The sequence below is a fragment of the Rana temporaria genome, chromosome 3 (genome assembly GCF_905171775.1).
Source record: "Rana temporaria chromosome 3, aRanTem1.1, whole genome shotgun sequence".
Classification (NCBI taxonomy): domain Eukaryota; kingdom Metazoa; phylum Chordata; class Amphibia; order Anura; family Ranidae; genus Rana; species Rana temporaria.
This window is the reverse complement of record NC_053491.1, coordinates 124,588,535-124,608,936: the sequence shown is the minus strand read 5'-3', so window position 1 is coordinate 124,608,936 and position 20,402 is coordinate 124,588,535. Positions and strand designations below refer to the sequence as shown.

General features: G+C 38.9%; 1 protein-coding gene across 17 annotated transcripts in view; it reads right to left on the bottom strand.

Moving 5' to 3' along the window:
- CELF2 (CUGBP Elav-like family member 2) overlaps positions 1-19,977 on the bottom strand; it is a 702,444-nt gene extending 682,467 nt beyond the window's left edge. For 5 of the 17 annotated variants that reach the window (XM_040343357.1, XM_040343358.1, XM_040343361.1 and 2 more), the window contains exon 1: positions 19,787-19,976. In XM_040343357.1, the coding sequence (XP_040199291.1) occupies positions 19,787-19,893 (107 nt within the window). In that variant the 5' untranslated portion in view covers positions 19,894-19,976. Of the gene's footprint in view, positions 1-19,786 lie in introns of all 17 variants that reach the window. The other 12 variants (XM_040343366.1, XM_040343367.1, XM_040343363.1 and 9 more) reach the window with 5 other exon arrangements.
- Between the last annotated feature and the right edge of the window lie 425 nt (positions 19,978-20,402).

Sequence of the window (20,402 nt, the reverse complement as noted above, 5' to 3'; positions counted from 1 at the left end):
CATGCATATGAGATGGATTGTGGGTGAGTTTGGGGTGGATTCAGTGGTGTATTTAGGTTTTGTGATGCCCTAGACCTGACTAAACTTCTGCACCTCCCAATTTAAATATGACCCAACCCTTCCTGTCAAGGCCACACCCCATTTTTAAGACCCACCCTGCAATTTTCAAGGGGGGGGCACTCGTTTCTGAGGGCCCTGGGGGTGGGCAATGGATTCCCTTAATTTGTATAGTTTTTCTCTCACTTCCTGTTTGGCTATGGGGCAAGAAGTGAAGGGAAATCTCTGCAATTGGACAGGGATGGTAAAAAATAAACTGACAGGGGCTATAACCCTCCCTTACTCTATCTAAAATGAAAAAAAAAAGTGTTGATTATAGTTCTACTTTAAGCCCAAATTTCTGATAATTTTATTGAGAGGACTAAGAAAATATAACCATGCCAATGATGCAACAGAAACATAGCACAGTGAGGACACACACACACACACACAGTTGCAAAATTTCCCGGGCGGAAGCAATGCGGCCGCTTTATGGGGGCGCTAGACTAATTTGCCTAACAGTGTAGTGCAAGCCAGCGGGGACTCTTTTTGTGCTGCCCCCTGCAAAGTGCTGCCCTAGGCCTGGGCCTTGTTGGCCTAGGCCAGGATACAGGGTTGCGTGGCTTAGAAGTGTACCAGTTGTAGGCTTTTGAAGCACATTGCTGCACACTTCTCTATCATTCCTTACTAGTTTCTGTATGTCTGCCATTGTCTTTTAATGCATTTATTATTACATAAGAAAGGAGCAGAAGCGGATGGGTGTTAAAGGCCAGGAAGCTCTTGGCTTATCAATCAAGTAATACAATGTTAGTGGGCAGGTCAGACCAGAAGTCTGCGACTTCTTGGTCTTCCTGCTACAGCAAACAATAACAGAATTATGTCATATTTCACTGAAAACCTCTCTACACAGGGGATATGTGGCTAGGGGAACAGTGAACATGGTTGCCACAAGTCTTACTACATGGAAATAAAGAAGACAGAACCCATATTAAAGTGTGGATTTCTCACTGGTAAAAAAGCCTGTATATAAAAAAAAAATTATGGTAGATATTTTTTAAAAGTCAGAAATTACCTTTAGCCCAGGTTCACACTGGGTACGATTTGCTTCGATTTGAGATGCGATTTCACTTGTGAAATCGCATCTCAAATCGGCGGCATTTGCCGGCAATTGTCGGCAATGACACTGTCCTAATCGATGCGACGCCGCATCTGCGGCGCTGCACCGATTTCAAAAAGTAGTTCCTGTACTACTTTTTTCGATTTAGGGCTGCGATTTACATATACATCTGTGCACAAACCTGCACAGATGTCTCTTAAATCGCGGCCGAAATCGGGACTGCCAGCGGGAGTGAAATCGTACGAGTTCAGCTGAACTCGCACGGCTTCACTCCCGCAGCCCAGTGTGAACCAGGGCTTACAGTAATGATTATAAATTATTGACCCTAATCCAGTTTTAATGTGCCCCTATCACTTTAAAAACATTGCTTACAAGTGTAAAGTTCAGGCAATTAGAGGTTCTGGTGAAAGCCAGCAGTTCCTGTTGCTATGCCTGAATACTGATTGGTTTACCTCTCACTTTTCTCATATATCTATTCTGGGCTCATCATTATAGTGGCTTACCTCCAAGAAGAATGGGTATGAGAAAAGGTAGAGTGGAAGCTTTGACTCTACCAGGAAGTGCCAGGACTGTGGCCAATGAAAATGGACTGTTGTTCAGGTTTAACCATAGGGATTGCAGAAACCTCCATCTACCTGCCTTTTCACTTGGCAGAAAACATATTTTTTACATTTAAACAAATTGTAAAGATTGTACAGTCTGACTGTAATGTGTGTGTGGGGGCTTTACAGTTATTTACCTGAACCACCAATTGAATGATTTAGGTAGTTATAGAAGTAAATAGATGTAAAACCACATCTGGTTTTGAAAAAGACCATTGTAACTCGGAGCTTTGATGGGGCAGAAGAATGCTTTTCACCCCATTTTATAGCACTGAGTGCATGAGCAGTCAATCAGCAAGCACAAGTGTTGTCAAGTGGGATAAGGAACACTAGGTCACATGCTGTCACATACCCAGAAGTACTGCAGCCAACGTGATCATGGGGAGTGAAGAGAGCAGGAGTATGAATTGCTTCAGAGATGGACATTGAAATGAACCTAATCTTTGCCCCGTAAGGTTCATTTTAAGATAAAGAATTTCCATCTAATGAGGTAAAGCAAATGGTTTAAACTGGCAAAGCTTTTCCCTCAAACCTGTAGCACCTCATATGCCATTCACCCGTTAAATCTTCTAAGACCTATAGAAATTCAACATAAAGTCATTTTACATAATGTCTTGTGATCTATAGTACTGCTTGAAAACTGTTCTGTATTTCATGGTGTAAAAATGAATTTCTTCACTGAGGCTTTTTTCATGTGGAACAAATTTTGTCTCACGGATCATGTGAGTGATGATCATGAAAATGACTTTAGAAGTAAAACACAGAGTTCTATCTATCTAATATTCATGACAATCTGACAACACCCAACTCACTGATTTGAAGATACACTCCTAATAAAACCAAGTGGATATTTTTAGGAGAAAGGTATTTTACTATAAAAATACATTTGAAATATCCTTATATTATAGCAGGTAGGTGAACAGGCTTTTTAATATTCTATAGATAAATATATGCATGTATGCATTATTAATATAAGTATTTAAGTACAGATCAGAACTACCATCAGCCAACTCGGCCGATGGCTTAGGCCCCGTACACACGACCAGTTTCCTCGGCAGAATTCAGCTTCCGACCGAGTTTCTGGCTGAATTCTGCTGAGAAACCCGGCCGTGTGTACACTTTCGGCCGAGGAAGCCGACGAGGAGCTCGGCGAGGAAATAGAGAACATGTTCTCTATTTCCTCGTTGTTCTATGGGAGCTCTCGTCCCGCCGAGCTCCTCGGCGGCTTCAGTGCTGAACTCGCCGAGGAACTCGATGTGTTTGGCACGTCGAGTTCCTCGGCCGTGTGTACGAGGCTTTATAGTTCTTAACTGCTTGCCGACCAGCCGCCGCAGTTATATGGCGGCAGGTCGGCTCTGCTGGGCGAGAGCACGTAGCTATACGTCATCTCGCCGAGCAGCCAATAGGGGCGCGCACTCGCTCCTGACTCCCGCACGCGTGCCCGGCGGGCGCGATCACCACCGGGCACCCGCGATCGCTCGTTACAGAGCGAGAACCGGGAGCTGTGTGTGCTTCCGGACCTGTCAGGGGAGAAATGCCTGGCGGTCTGTTCATACAATGTATGAACAGCGATCAGTCATTTCCCCTAGTGAGTCCACCCGCCCTACAGTTAGAACACACCCAAGGAACATACTTAACCCCTTCCCTACCCCCTAGTGTTAACCCCTTCCCTGCCAGTGGCATTTTTATAGTAATCAATGCATTTTTATAGCACTGATCGCTATAAAAATGCCAATGGTCCCAACAATGTGTCAAAAGTGTCCGAAGTGTCCGCCATAATGTTGCAGTACCAAAAAAAAAACGCTGATCGCCGCCATTACTAGTAAAAAAAAATATTAATAAAAATGCCATAAAACTACCCCCTATGTTGTAAACGCTATAACTTTTGCGCAAACCAATCAATAAACGCTTATTGCGATTTTTTTTAACGAAAAATATGTAGAAGAATACGTATCACCCTAAACTGAGGAAAACAAATGTTTTTTTATATATTTTTGGGGGATATTTTTTATGGTAAAAAATATAATTTGTTTTCAAAATTGTCGCTTTATTTTTGTTTATAGCGCAAAAACTAAAAACCGCAGAGGTGATCAAATACCACCAAAAGAAAGCTCTATTTGTGGGAAAAAAAGGACGCAAATTTTGTTTGGGTGCCACGTCGCACGAGTTGTAAAGGGAATTTTTGTTTTTATGAAATTACTGTTTACAGGTTATAGAGACGTAATAGTTAACTGATTCCTTTTAAAATTGATTAAAAATAGATAAAAATCAATCATATAATGTACCTTTAGTTTCGTTTTTGCATCTAGTTTCGTTTTTGCATCTAGTTTCATTTTTGCATGTTATCCTGCCTCTGTGCATGTACAGAGCCATAGAGCAGTGATGGTTTGGAAAATGAAACTAGAATCTCCCAGTACTGTGGTCATCAGGAAACAGACAACCAGGAAGTGTCCAGAACAGAGAAGAATTACAGCAACATCAGAGCAAAAAACGAACAATGAGGACATGAAACCAGGACTGCAGTAAGGTAAAGGAAGTTATTTAGCTAAAACAAATAAATCCTTTAGTGAACCTTTAAGTGGTTAATGAACTGCAAGGATGCTGTAGAGCACCCCCCCTGTAGTTCATTAATCTTCCTGTTCCCAGGTTCCCAGGTACCTGCCTGCCCATATGAGAGGTATGGGCAGACAGCTATCTTGAGAGTCTGCATGAGATGGACATTGCACCCATGATCTACTGGTTGATCTACTGGTGCAATGCTCTTTATTTTTACCTAAAAAAAAGTGCATTTATTTTTACCTTGATTGCCACTTTAAGTCAAATAGGTCACTTCAGCAGAAATAGGTACATTTTTTTTTTATACAGATATCCCTGTCAACACAGTCAGGTTCACTTTTCTCTACTGCATTATAGCAATAAAACTTGGTCAAGGACCACCCAATCCTGTAATTCAGGGATCCTCAAACTACGGCCCTCCAGCTGTTGTAGAACTACACATCCCATGAGGCATTGTAACACACTGACATTCACAGACATGACTAGGCATGATGGGAATTGTAGTTCCTGAACACCTGGAGGGCCGTAGTTTGAAGACTCATGCTGTAATTAGATAGCGAAAAGCAGCATCATACAACAAACAAAGTCCTATCAGTCATTATCCTTGTGCAATATAGTAAAGCCTCATTGGCGTGTAGTGCTGCCCCTCCCATCTCAGGAGAAAGGAAGGGGCAGCGCTACAAGTCAATGCTTTGCGGGAAACTACAAGACTTAACATAACAAAATAAAGACAAACCAATGAGTTATTTAAAAATACGATTGAGGAGCTTATTTAGTCAATACGTAATTTTATTTTTGCTTGAATTTATTTCCTCAAATTTAAACACATGGCAATCACCCTCCTGATCACATCCATCTGTGATATCCGTACTGTTTTACTGTGTTACCGCATAATGCAAAATCTCTAAAAATAGACAGTTGAGTCCATAAATAATTCTAAAACTAGCAAATCAGCTGCCAATGCAACACAACATGCTAGGTGATGGAAATGTCAATTTACCTGTAAACAGTGTAATGAATGTAGCAGCTAAGCTGCTGATTACACAGCTCTTGGGATAGGTACGGCTGTTTTGATTTTTTAAAGGATTACAATCTTTTCTTACCATGTTAACATTAATAGATTACTGTTTTCCACTAAAGTCCAGTTTGGTAGACAATATCTGTTTTCAATAATCAGTTAAAGACACAATGATAATGAAAAAGTTAATTACATCTGAGGAGAACGTTGAAATCTATCTAAAAGGTTTTGTGACTGGAAGACTTCCAACTAATGATCTGAACATAGGACTATTTCCTATTACCATTATCTTTGCTTAGCCATATGTGCTGAGACTTGTAGTGGTACAAAAGCAATTCAGATCCTATTAAAGTCCTATTAATGGCAATGTAACCTGCAGGTAATTGTCATGTTTAACCCATACAGCCCATTTTTTAATACTTTTCAGTGTGTACTTACAAGATAGCAAGGATAACTTGCCACACGAAAACAGACAGAGGCCCCAATTTTACAGCCATGCGGGTGTGGGTGCGTGTCCCTGAATGCACACTGTCCGCATTTATCGAAATATACCCACATGGCTGTCAAATTGGGACAATCATTTGTGTCCATGAAGCTGTTGCATGTGGGTAGACATGATTGGGATTGCCCACACACAGATGCACAGAACACCTGACTCTTCACACGGAAGTAAGCATAAGTACACCCATGTGAATGAGGCGTAAAGGACAACATTATTGTGCTATTCATTGAAGCGTAATTCAAGTGTGAATTGTTTTACAGGCCAAAGGAATTGTAATTCTCTCTGTACATTTGATAAAACGGCCAAATACATTTCCATGTGTGAGTATGTGCATAGTTGCATCTGTGCAGTGTTCACATTATTAGTCTTTACAAAATGGCAGCTAACCAAGATTGTTTTCAGGTGGTTCTATACACTTAGCTGTATCCCATTAAACAACACAAAGGAGGACGTGTTCTAAAAAATGAAGCGTACAAAATCTGGTGCAGCTTTGCAAGGAAACCAATCAGCTTCTAGGTTTTATTGTCAAAGCTTATTTGAACAAACTGAAGTTAGAAGCTATCTGGCTATGATGCACAGCTGCACCAGATTCTCAATGCTCCAGTTTTAGTAAACCAACCCCAAAATCCTACTACAGGCAAGCGAGAGGGTTGGATTGAGCCAGAAAATGTGGGGTCATCCTCCTTCTGTTCGCAATATCAAATACCCAAAGTAAGTGCCAACATTACCACTGTGTATTTAAAGACATCAAGTGTAGTATTATGTAATACTACAGCACAAATAGTATTACCACAGCCTTCGATTTTGCTTTTAAATGTCCTTATTTCTTCTGAGAAATCCTCACTTCCTGTTCTTCTGTCTGTAACTACACACAGTAATGCGAGGCTTTCTCCCTGGTGTGGAGAAAGCCACTTGAGGGGGGAGGGGGTGAGCAGGCAAGTCAGGACGCTCTCTACTTTGCCGATAGAGAAAGGAACTGTGTGTCAGTGGGCGTCCTGACACTCCTGCTCGCCCCCTCCCCCTCAAGAGACTTTCTCCACACCAGGGAGAAAGCCTTGCATTACTGTGTGGAGTTACAGACAGAAGAACAGAAAGTGAGGATTTCTCAGAAGAAATAAGGACATTTAAAAGCAAAATGGTAAGTGAAGGAGGACTGCACTAAGGAAAATTAAGCTATTTAGGGAAATTTTTTTTTACCTTTACAACCCCTTTAAGACCAAAAATACATTTGGTCCAACACTTGATTTTGTATGATACAAAAAAATCTATTGGTAAAAACAGTATACCCTTGCACATGAACCTAAGCATCTACTACAAAATGTCTAGCATGCAGAACCTATGTTTTGCTGAGACTGCAAAAGATAAAGAAAAACAATATGAATGTTACAAAGTTATGGAAATATCAGTGAGACTAGCCCCCTGGTTCCTAGAAAAAATGACATAGAAAGTAATTTGCTTTACATTATTAGATTTTAAATGCAAATGCACACAGTGCAATTATACAGCCATATATGCATCATACTTTTTAGAAAGTATGCTAAGTAGCTTTAGAAAAACAGATCTGTTACAGTTAGCCAGACAGATTACAACTATCCATGCAGAAAGTTATGTAAGGTTATGGGGATGAGAAGCAAAGATTACAGAGAATGTACACATCTCAGGTTAGCAGAGGACACAGACCTAGATCATCTTGTCACTGAACGCATTGGCCTGGCATAAGTACAGTTTATCACACTTTCTAGTTTAGTTTATAATTGACAGGAACGTCCAATGATGTTTAGTATTTCATAAAGATTATTTTATCTTGTTATTGTGTTTGTTAAAGTGCCACACTAGAAGCAATGTTTTAAAACTAAAAAAAAATAGGGAAATGTTAAAAAGCTTTGTAAGTGCTAAAATTATATTTTACTTCAATGTAGTGTTCTTCTTCTTTTACCCCAAATCACTACACAAAGTTTAGTAGCCTATCTTACGTTAGAGTACACTGTCATTTAAAGTCCACTTAAGTTTCACTAAATTATCTTTTTCAATAAAAAAATAGGGCCCAGATTCACAGAGAGCTGGGGCACATTACGCCGCCGTAGCGCAAACCAATGTACGCCACACCGATGCAGTGCAGAGAGGCAAGCATGGAATTCAGGAAGCCAGTGCTCCCCACGCTGCGGCGCCGTGGCGTAGGTTTCGAAGGCGCAGGCCGGCGTAGGTGGAAGTGGGCTTGACCCATGCAAACCCATGCAAATGAGGCGTGACCCCATGCAAATGATGGTCCGAACGCCAGACAAGTACTTTTAATGAACTGCGCATGCACCCTCACTTGGACGCATCCCTCTGCGCATGCTCACAACCACGTCGAAACAACTGCCTAAACTATGCCGGAACACTGCCTACGGCGTGAACGTAACCTACGCCCAGCCAGACACACCTCCAACGTAAACAACGTAAAATACGCCGGCTTGAGTTCCCTGGTGCAGACCTTTGCATGTCTGCTGCTGGGTTACACCTCCTTTATGGGGCTTAACTTTACGCCGGACGTTCAACTTACGCGCACATCGCGTAGCCTGCGTCGGGCGCAGGTACGTTTGTGAATCGCAGTATTTCCCTCATTTGCATATTTGAATTGCAAATCAATGGGAGCGCTACATGCGTCCAGCCTAAATATGCGCCCACTATACGCCGGCGTAGGCAAGTTACGATGGCGGGATGAAGCCTATTTTTAGGGGCATCTTAGTTTGTGGGTCCGGCGCATAGATACGACAGCGCACATTTGCACTTACGTCAGCGTATTTGTTCTACGTCGGCGTAAGTGCTTTGTGAATCCGGGCCCATGTGTTTTAATTGTTAGGTGTAACCAATCAGAAGTCAGACATGATTGATTCTGATTTGTTGCTTTTGGTTACTGCAATTAAAACTCTCTACTAAAGTCATTTATAATGTAGACTTTCAGTGATAACTCTCATTGAATGCAGACATTTAAAGGAGTTGTAAAGGAAACATTTTTTTTTTTTGCTGAAATTACTGTTTACAGGGTATAGAGCGGGGATATTCAATTAGCGGACCTCCAGCTGTTGCAGAACTACGATTCCCATGAGGCATAGCAAGACTCTGACAGCCACAAGCATGACACCCAGAGTCAGAGGCATGATGGGACTTGTAGTTTTGCAACAGCTGGAGGATCGCCAATTGCATATCCCTGGTATAGAGACATAATAGCTAACTGATTTCCTTTTAAAAATTATTAAAAATAGATAAAAAATCAATCAAACCTACAGTTTCAGTTTCGTTTTTGCATGCTGTTTCCTGCTTCTGTGATGTACAGAGCCACAGAGCCAATACAGGGCAGTGATGGTTTGTTAAACGAAACTGATTGGTGCTAAGGGGTTTTAGACACACAGTAATCACACCTCCTTGATAAGTGACCACAGAGAGAAAGCTCTTAGTACTGTGGTTATCAGGAAACAGACAACCAGGAAGTGTGGAGATCAGAGAAGAATTACAGCAACTTGAGATCAAAAACGAACAATGAGGACATGAAAACAGCACTGCATTAAGCTATTAGGATAAAAAAAATCCTTTACAAACCCCTTAACCACTACAGTATTCAGGCTATCATGACCAGTTAATGTCCTTGCATTTTTTTCACAAGCACATATATAAATATAACTGCATATTTATATATATATATATATATATATATATATATATATATATATATATATATATATATATATATATATATATATATATATATATATATTCATGTCTTTTTTAACCGTCACTAGTTTTATTTTATTTTAAGAGAACCGATCACTGCCCATTCGAGATAAAGCAACATAGTCTCTTACTAGCCTACCTTCTGATAAACTTATACTTTCCATTCCCATTCTCCCTGCAGCTATGCACCTTAGGGAGTAAAACATCATGTAAACTCTGAACCAAATGGTGTCAGAGCTTACACAGGATTTAAGACATTGTCCACAGTGAGTATGGACTGGAGAAAACAATCTCATCATGAGAGGAGGATACATGCTCCACCATACCCGAAAGCTCTGCATATTTATGATGGCTAAGAGGGAGCAATGAAATAGTGTAGGGAAAGTGAGCATAAGTGTGTTGAAGAAGGAAAAGAGGGTGCAAGTAAGAGACTCTGTCACTTTGCCCTGAATATATAAAGTAGCAGATTCTCTTTAAGTATGCATGACTTGTACAGATGGCTCATAGGTGTGCGCAGCCTATTACATTAGGGTGTGTACCCCAAAGCTCAAACACACCGAAGCATAGTAAACTGTGCTTAACACAGTGAGTGAGTGTGTTCAATAAGCAAAGATTTGGGTTGGTAAATGGCGCAGTGACCCTATTCTCCATCCTGAAACATCTCCTGCAGAAAGGGGGGAGAGGAGGGAAGCCAGCAGCACTGGGGGGGGGGGGACCCGAGGAGGCCTGGGCAGTAGGGGAAGTGGGCACTGCAAAGACTGATTAGGTTGTGCCCAGGCACACCTGGCACACCCCCTGCACACGCCTATGAGATGGCTACATATTTTGGCAAAGGTAAAGGTCAAGAAACCTGTGGGGGTAAACTTAGGATCACTCTATGCATGCACAAGAACAAAAAGATGTTATTTTGTATATAATTTATATTCAAAAGAGTTGGAGTGATCTTGTTTTCCCCATGCTGGATGGTACAATTCAAAGACTTTGATTTATTAAAGGAGTAGAAAGTTCACATAACCCAGTGAACCTCTGTTCACTTTGAAAAGCCATTTATGTTCAGGGGGCAAATAAAAGATTGGGGTTCCCTTGCACATGATTGGTTCATTGAAATTAAAAAAATCTTCTACTCTTTTCGTAAGTCAGCCTCACAGAAGGCTGCTCCTGCCATATAGCTATATTGGAACTAGGTAAAGGGAGTACTATTCTGATGTTTCTCTCATCCATTAGCCTAATGGAAAACTTAAACATTTGCCCTCCAAGTTTTCCCAATGAAATCCAAGGGATGTAGCTATCTAATTCATCTTGTCTACAAGACAGAGAGTAAATATATTCATGGCCTACATATGTGTTTCTGTCGATTCCGACAAGAGTCTTATCTTTAGAATCCAGAAACTGGAACAAGTGTATTTCAATCATATTTGAAAGAAGGCTTCCAGGTTTCTGTTCCTTTGTATGGCTGCCAGCACAGATGCATAAACTGTAATTCTTTCTCACAAATCTATGTAGTGCATCCTTGTACAGGTCAAGAGGAAATGGGCCAAGGTGCCAACAACCCGTGCTGCCCTGATAATACATGTCTTTCCAGGCATGGTGACATGCTTTCTCACCAGATGCCATTTCCAGTTACCTAATATAGGACTGACACACAAATAAATATGTGCTAACAGTGAACACACTGCACGGCAAAAAATAACACCTGCAGTTAATAATCTGTCATGACAGCATGAGGAGGGGTGATATCAATTTCAAAGAGAGTTTATCTCATCTGTAATCCCAACAAAAACCTATTTTACAATTTTTCCTAATGCCAAGAGCCTGTGGATTTACAGGGAGTGCACCGAGCAATTGTTTTTCTTGGCAGCTGTAAACTATACAGGTGATAGAAAACTATATAATGGGTCACTTTTTAAAGAAGCACCTTAGCTCAACATATTAGTCTTCACGGTTCCGAATATATCATTCTTTATGACACTTCAAATTAGACATAGATATTAGATGAATGTCGTTACTTAGAAAGCAATATCGTGCTCATATCATGCTATGTAAGCATATTTCTTTTGTAATCTAAACTGTAAATTACGGCATTATGCTTATGACTGTACTCAAAAACAACAGGGAATTGGAAGGAAATTTCCACCAAGGGCAATATAATTCTCTGTTAATGACTGTTGAGATAATTTACTAAAACTAATGCACTCAGAATCTGGTGCAGCTGTGAATAGTAGCCAATAATCTTCTAACTTCAGCTTGTTCAATTTAAATTTGTCAATAAAACCTGGAAGCTGATTAGTGTCTATGCAGAGCTGCATCAGGCCCCGTACACACGTCCGAGGAACTCGACGTGCCAAACACATCGAGTTCATCGTCGAGTTCTGTGTTGAAGCCGCTGAGGATCTCGGCGGGCCAACTTTCCTCATTGAACAACGAGGAAATAGAGAACATGTTCTCTATTTGGCCCGACGAGTTCCTCGTCGGCTTCCTCGCTGAAAAGTGTACACAGCTCCGATCGAGTTTCTGGCTGAATTCTGCCGAGAAACTCGGTCGTGTGTACGGGGCCTCAGACTTTACACTTTTCAACTTTAGTAAATTACCCCCTATATGTCCAATGTATTACTTGCAGCCTTGCCCATTCTGCATGACTGTCCAGTAAACTTTCTGGTGCTGTGGATATCAGGCCAGGTAAATTTAGACATAATGACCTGGCTTATATAAAAATGTTCGGAGGCACAAATAATGTACAATAATCCAGAACAACTATTAAAAATATATCTGATCCCACTTCAGTAATATGAAAACTGATTTATTTTTTATTTTTTATTATTAACTACCCTTAGCACATATCCATGTTTTTTCTTTGCTAAGGCTATATGTTTAATAAGCCTTTGGAGATAGCACATACAATGGAAAAATTACTGGGTGATTTTGTACCTGTAGTTAATTAAAATCTGCATGATTGTTAAAGGAACCCTATGCTGACCACCTAATGAAAATTGTTGTTGTTTGGCTGTCAGGCCGATGCTCTTCAACACTTTCCAGGCCCCTGACCCCTATGTTGTAAGTTAAGTTAAAGATCCAGATTTGATACTAGGTCAATGACTCAGAAGTACCATAGCTGTAAGATAGGCATGATGGTTTCATAAGAGTTCCAGCAATGGCCATCTTTGTGTTTTTACAAGCACATATTTCATTTCATTTGTTGCTATGACATTATTATTAATTTGCTCATTATACATGAGTTGCTGTGTGTAAAAAACACAATCGGCAAACCTATTTGTACATTATTTTTATAATAAGCAACCACCTGTGTTCATGTGTGCACTGCTGTCTTAGCCATTTGGAAAAAATGATATGCTACTTTTGGAATTTTTCAATGAGGGAGCTGTATATATGTGTAGGAGCAAAGCTCTCGGCATCTGCTGGGATAATACATTGAGAATTTAATCTACTAAACAAATCCTACATTGACTGGTTCATTACCACCATTTATAAATAAATAATATGAATCTATTGTCAGCCTACAGTAAACCATGTGAATGGTTCTTTCTGCATGTCTTCAAAGTCCAAAATGTACAATATGTTCCATGGAACAAAATGCCTCTACATGAAGTCTTTTTTTTAATTAAATGACCACCTGTTGTATATGGCAAGACAAGATGTTTTACCTTACAATAAAGGCAGAAGAAAAGACTCTGAGCACCAAGATCAAAAGTTCTAACAGCAGTCTGCTGAGTTTCAAATGAATGATTGAGGCTCCATTCAATGTGTTCCTACATTCTGTGCTACTTATTTGTTATAATGTTGGACATACACAGACAGCTAGCCTGACCATCATAATATGTATCTGCATAGGCCTGCACACAGGGTGTGCCAGATGTACCCAGGCACACCCTAATCACCCTGTGCAGCACAGATTCCCCCTATTGCCTAGGTTCCCCCCTCCTTCCCCTTGCAGCGCTGCCTGGTTCCCTACTCTCCTCTCCCTCTGGCTGTTGCTGCAGGGATGTTTAAGGATGAGTGGGAGAAGGGGACGGTAAATATATAACTTACCGCCCCCTTCCATTTCATCGTGAGTATGTGTTTGAGCTTTGGAGTGCACACCATAATGCAATAGGCTGCGCACACCTATGTGTATCTGATATTCATTCATTCTCTGAAGGGTCACAAAAATCCTCTAAACGATAAGGTCTATTTTCCCCAAATCAATAGGCTGGGCCCATTTATGTACTTTTCTACAGTCAAATTCTTGCACAATAAAAGCATAATTTCAACATCTGAGTTAGTGCAGATTAACAAAACAATATTAGGGGCCTTGAGATAGAAAAAGTTCAGACACAATGGAGTACTTAGACTAGCTATACAGATATCCTATGTGTTTATTGTGTGTAATATTGCATTACCCACACAAAGTTTCTAGTAAGAAAAGCTTACGTCCATTATATCCACAGAAGAATCAGAATGTGGACATAAGATAGAACATAGCACATGCTATAAATTCATACGTTAATGATTAAGAATATAATGTTTTATTAGATAATACTGTGTAACAGGGAAAAAAATGCAAACTATGGTAACTCATTGAAGCCTATACATTTTTATTTTATAGATAATAGAAAGATAAATTGCACAAGTGTCTATTCGGTATCATATTTTGCACAACACATTTCACTGCCTAGTATACATATCTGTGTGTAATTATCACTGCATGATTATATAACCTTAGTTAAGTAATATTATAAATACTGATAAAATGTGCCAGGAAAAAAAGGATGCTACCTTTTTTTGACAAAGATCCATTGTATAGATATAGTATATGAAGTTCCCATCACAAGTGAAATGTGTGCATCTAATAGGGAGGGGGGCACTTCCTCTTTGCATACATAGATTTTAATGACCAGTATGAAAAAGCCAAACCGGCTATAACTAAATGCTGTTTTGTGATGGCCATTGAAGGCTCACAGTAAGGCTTTTTCCCCAGAAGAACAAAAAAACTGGAATACTTAAAGAGACTCTTACTGAATAAGCACACAATGGTGCCTTGTCGTCTAGAGACATCACAAAATGTTTTGCACAGCCTAGTTCTACTTTTGCTGCTTTCCTCATGGGAATTTGGGGTATACATATTTATAGCATTACTTGCCGTATAAATTGGTTTACCGGGTCATGACATATACCTCGATGCAAACAAGATCAACAATTGTCACTGTGTTATTTGTTTTCACTTTTAAGAGAACAAGTTCCCTGGTGAATTTTAAAATGCACATTTTCTTTGGCATTTCCTGATTTACAAAATGGTCCCAGGGTTGTTTTTATTCTTCAGTAACTTGAAACATAGCTAGAACACTACAATGTTATCTTTCATACATAAACATGTATATTTTATAATGTATTATTTTATGATTTGTACTTGAATTGAGACTTTGTGGTCTTAATATACTGAACGGAAAATTATATTTTCTTTTGAGTAGATAAAGCAAAGTGTTAAACTGGAACAATCTGAAAGACAATAGGAAGCTAAAGATATGTAATCACTCATAAATATACATAAATGCAACTAGAGAAAATAAAGCTAGTTTCAGTGTCCACAAGGCATGGTAAGGAGGGTTTATTTACTAATGTGAAAATGTAAGAATAACTGTTCTATTTCTAACAAACAATATTTTATCTTTTATCAGCTCAGCCTTGGATTGGCCAGGATGAGTCGCTGTATATCACATGCACATGTAATTAAATAAAACCTTTCAACTCTCATGTTCATGTGACATTATTTCAGTAATTGTATTAAACACAGTAACACTGAAATCACATTAAAAAATAGAAATAATTTACAAAAAATAATTCTGCAAAGGATTGCATAAGGAAATTTAAACCTGAATATGCTTCTAGATACACGAGCAGTGGAAATATACCACAGAGTTTAATTATTGCATAAACTGTCTTTTTTTGGCTTGAGAAGTAGGAAAGTTCTCCACTGACAATCTTCATATTCCAAAACTGGCAATCTCATCAATATGTACGCTGCCTAAAAATTGTACTCCATACACTATCTAGTCTACCTGTAAAATGACAGATGCAAATATTTTGGGTTTTGGAAATGGGAAATCATGTTTCGCTCCTCCAGACATCATCTGCCATTTTAGTTGAGGTTTCATCAAGTTAGGTGTATTTCGGGGCTATAAGCAATGAACTTTCCATCAGCAGCATCTTCAGCTAATTAACCCTGCTGATTACAATAATTAGTATTGATTTACTCCTGAATGACTTCCTAAGCATCCGAGCCCAAGCTACTCTGCCTGCAAAGTTCTGGGTATGAATATTAATTTGATGTTCCTCTTTGTTTTGGAGCCCCAAAGGTATAGTTTGCAATCTTATACACTTCAATTTGATAACAGACACACTTGAGTTTTATTGTAATTTAACAATGAGTATGTGAATACATTATGTGATGATGATAATATTGCAGACTGTTGGACAACGGATGGCAGAGAACCACAACTATGATGTAGTGTAGTTTCTTAATATCTGCAAGACAAAAACATTTTCTTGCATTACACGTTTCCTATTTTCTTTGGCACTAGTCCTTTAAGAAAAATTAGTTTACAAAAAAATAAAATTTTGCTGGATTTTTTTTACCCATGGCGTTATATGAGAATATGTGGGAAGAAATTGCCCAGATGTTGCTCCTTTAAACAAAATGGTGATACATTGGTTTTAAGCCATTACAAATAGGCCCCTAATTCCAGATCTAAATGTGCTTTCTATGGATATAATCCTAAGAAATGTGCAGTATGTGCTTTTTAACTCATTGATTTCCAGATAGCAAATGCCTTCTTGTAGCTAAGAGGTTAAACTTGTAGCCAAGCTTGCCAAATTGTCTTGGCTGTCCTCCTTGGCAGCTGTAGGAGATGAAATGTAAAGCATTTTCTCATTCAGATTTAGTCCACCTTAAGCCACAAGAGATCAACAGCTCACACAAAGGGCAGACTTAAATAAAAAAAAAAACAGGAGCTGGACACATTCATTTAACAAGTGCCACGATAAATACACTCTGCTCCTGTCATCCGGTATCTGTGCAGCAGCCCAAATCTCAGTTTAACATAATACGATTTTCCTTCTTCTCCAGACATAGGTACAGTGGGTTTGTTATTTTCACTTTTCTTTGCTCCTAATCATTGAAGGATCAACTACCGCACTTCCTGCAATTTCTAAACCGGATAACTCATTGCCTTCATAACAACAGATATTGACAAGCTTACTAGTGTCTGACCAGCACCTTACTCTTCAATTTCTGCTATTCACGCCTTATGGCTGTAAAGGTCACTTTGTTATTGCAGGAAGGTGCACATCTCTGCTTAGCAATAAAAACTGTACTTTCTATGAACTGATACGTGCTAAGAGCACCATGGAACTATTTCACATTTAAAAAGAAGAAAAATTAAAAAAAAAAATAATAATAAAAAATAAAAGAGAACCCAAAGAACTAACATTGTTATCTCCATATTTAGAAAATACAGAATACTAATCCTTATAATTACAATACCATTAAATGTGTATTCATGGTATACATGTACATGAGCTGCATATTAATAAGGACTATTATAAAAATTTCTTATAGGCATCTAGCAGTTCTTCTAAAGAGATAATCAGTGGAATGGTAAAGCAGTTACACAAGTAGGCTGGATTCCAGGTATTTCCAAATGGGGGTAGATAGGCCTGGGGTACAGGTGACACTTGGGTCTTTAGCAGAGATCTGCAGCTGTCTCACTTCCTCAGCAGTATCTTTTGACTGATTCATGAAGTGGCATTTGCATTGGCTTCAAAATGAGCCACCTTGCACGCCCTCTCAGTAGGTGGCAATGGAATGGTGTATGGATGATAGCAGCTGCTAGCTAGCAATAAATGAGGCACTGTCTGTGCTAGGAAATCAGAAGCATCCACAGCAACAAAAAGCTCAGCTTTTACAGATGAACCAAGGAAATTAAATATACAACATGCAAATGAAGATTATTTAATTCAGTCAAACAACAATATATGTGTACATGCACCGCACAGGAGAACGGTCAAATTACTGATAAACAAATTACATTGAAATGGGTACGGTATAACATACATGCATACATACATTTGTCAGCTGCCAAATGAACCCTTTAAGACTTGCATTGCATATATAGCAGCTTTTATTTGCTTCAACATAAATGTGTGACACTCGGGTAACCCCGTGTGTGCTGAAGAGCTGGTGATCATAGGTGTAAAATAAACACTTTGTAATACGTTTTATGTTGGCTAAATTTAACATGTAAAGGTATTAATGTATAAAGGCCTATTTTAAAGGGAAAGTTAATAGTGCTGACGGGTAAAGAACAAAGATAGATAGATAGATAGATAGATAGATAGATAGATAGATAGATAGATAGATAGATAGATAGATAGACAGATAGATAGATAGGCAGGCATGGGTTTCCCATCAAGGGAGCTGTCATTTCTGCAACAACATAAACTGTTTTGGGGTCATTCAGGGACAGAATTGTTTTAAGCTCCCTTGCTTCCCTCTGTCAAATCTTTCAAATTGCACAGAATGCTAAGCTTTAAAAAGCTGTTTAGAAATAATGCTGCAAGATGTATGACACCAACCAGAAACATAAATCCAACCTGTATAAATGATAAACATGCAATGTATGCTACAACTAATGGCTTTAGCACATACATTACATACACTAGTAAGGAACAAGGGTTGTTCCACTCAGTATGTCAATACCTGAGGGAGCTGCCAGGCAGTTAATCTCCACATTGAAGCTATTTCGTAAACAAGTCTGATATGCATTTATACAACTTTATTGTACATCACGTACAAGGTTAGAAACACAGCATTTTTTTTATAGATGGCTGTCATGTTAAACTTTCTGAGCATGTGCAATCACTACACACAGCAAATACAAAACTATTTGGCTTAGGTGTCCAAAAAGGCTATACTTGTCATCTTGTTCTTTTGTTTTTAACAGCACAAGAAGAAAGGCATCAAGCATGCAAATTAAGATAAAAAAAAATGCAGGTTAGTGTAAAGCCTAAAGCATAAATAAAGATTTAGACACTTTACAAAAAAAAAAAAAAAAAAGATTGAATACAGTATGCCTGACTGATCTGCCCTTATGACTGTTGTGAAACCAGAGCCTCAAATAACTTCCAGCCACTGCCAGGATAAATTACTTTCAGGCACAAACGTATGAACAGACACATATGATGAGCTATAAAAAAAACATGACCCGTGCTTTATGGTCGCTATCATTTCCTTATTAATAAATGTCTGCTATCATTCTACAAGCATGTAAAACTTCAAATCATGCCTCTAGGAAATGGCAAGAAAAATTCCAGAGAACTAGGTAATTGTAAGATTAATGCTCCTATTAAAGACCTTTAAAATCAATAAGTTTTCCAACGTAGTTAACGAATGGCTAAGCTATAAATCTGAACTGTAATCCTGAAGACATGACTTTGCTTTGCAGAAAGTATGGTTTAACGGAGGATAGCAAATTAAGAAAAAAAAAAAACACAACAATAAGCAGCCAATACCTAATAGCCCGTGCTGACATTAGTCTGAGCAAACAAGATTATGGAAGTATAGAGATAATGAAAATAGGGCTGAGGGGAGAAAATACTGCCCCAGACATGCATTAAGCTACTTTGACAGCTCCATTGTTTGACTGTCCCATTGTCAGCCCCAAAGATGCATTCGGTGATAGAATGTCTAGTAGAAAATAAACAAAAGACTGTTTTTTTTTCCCCCCCACAACCTGAGGCCAGTTCACATACAGTTTTCAGCATTTAAAAATGATATTATACAAGGCAGTTTTTTGTACACTTAACTTGAGTTTCAGTAAAGAGCTAATAATATTAAAGTCCCCTGAACAAGACAGAACCCTAATGACAGTGTTTAGGTAGGCTAAGTCCAGCTTAAAGCGGCATTTAGTGATCTCTGTTATGAAGGCTTAGCTTCTTTTTTTTTTTTTTTGGATTATTTTTGTGCATGATAAACAACTGATATACTTTAATGGAAAGAGAAAGGGATAGCAAGCTGGTCTTTTAAAGCTATCCTTCCTACCCCTAAGAGAAAATCAGCTCTTGCTGTGGAGGTAAGCAGTAACAATTTAGTCCTCAACAGCAAAGAGAGCTACTTATTACACAGCAGGTTCATAGGAAACACCGTTCAGGACAACTGAATAGCATCTGCTAAAACAAAGGAGTATGCAACATACCTTAAAAGCAGCTCCTCATTTCTCATAGTAACAGCAGATTTGGGACAGCGCATGCTTTCTGCACAGATATTCTCAACAAAAGCCGGTTCAGAAGTGCGCTCAAACATCAATGGCACAGTAGCTTCTAATGGCTATGGCTAGTCCCTCGCTCTCTTTCTCTCCCTCGCTCTCTCTCGTCAATGCTGAGTGGTGAAGCAAAGGGGCCCCTGCAGACTCACTAAGCAGAAATAATCCTCTGTGACAAGTTATGTTGTCTGGCCATAATTTACATTAGTGCAGTGTGCTGCCTATAGGGGCCTTGACTGCTTTTGGTATTTATTGTCTTTTACATGTCCTAATTTTCTTACTATCAGTTGGGGAATATAAAAATAAATAATAAATTATCTTGACATGTACAGCAATGCAATACTGGTTTATTTTTTTGTAATAATAGACTAAAGTAAATTGGATTTGATCTTTTAAAATATACTTCAAAGGCTCAATAAGTAACATACAACGTTGTATACCTCTTAGGTAGCTAAAAACACTACCTATGCTATAAAAAAATAAAATAAAATAAAAACAATGCATTTTGGGCTCATCTGCATATATGCTGTTGTCATAATAAAATAAACAG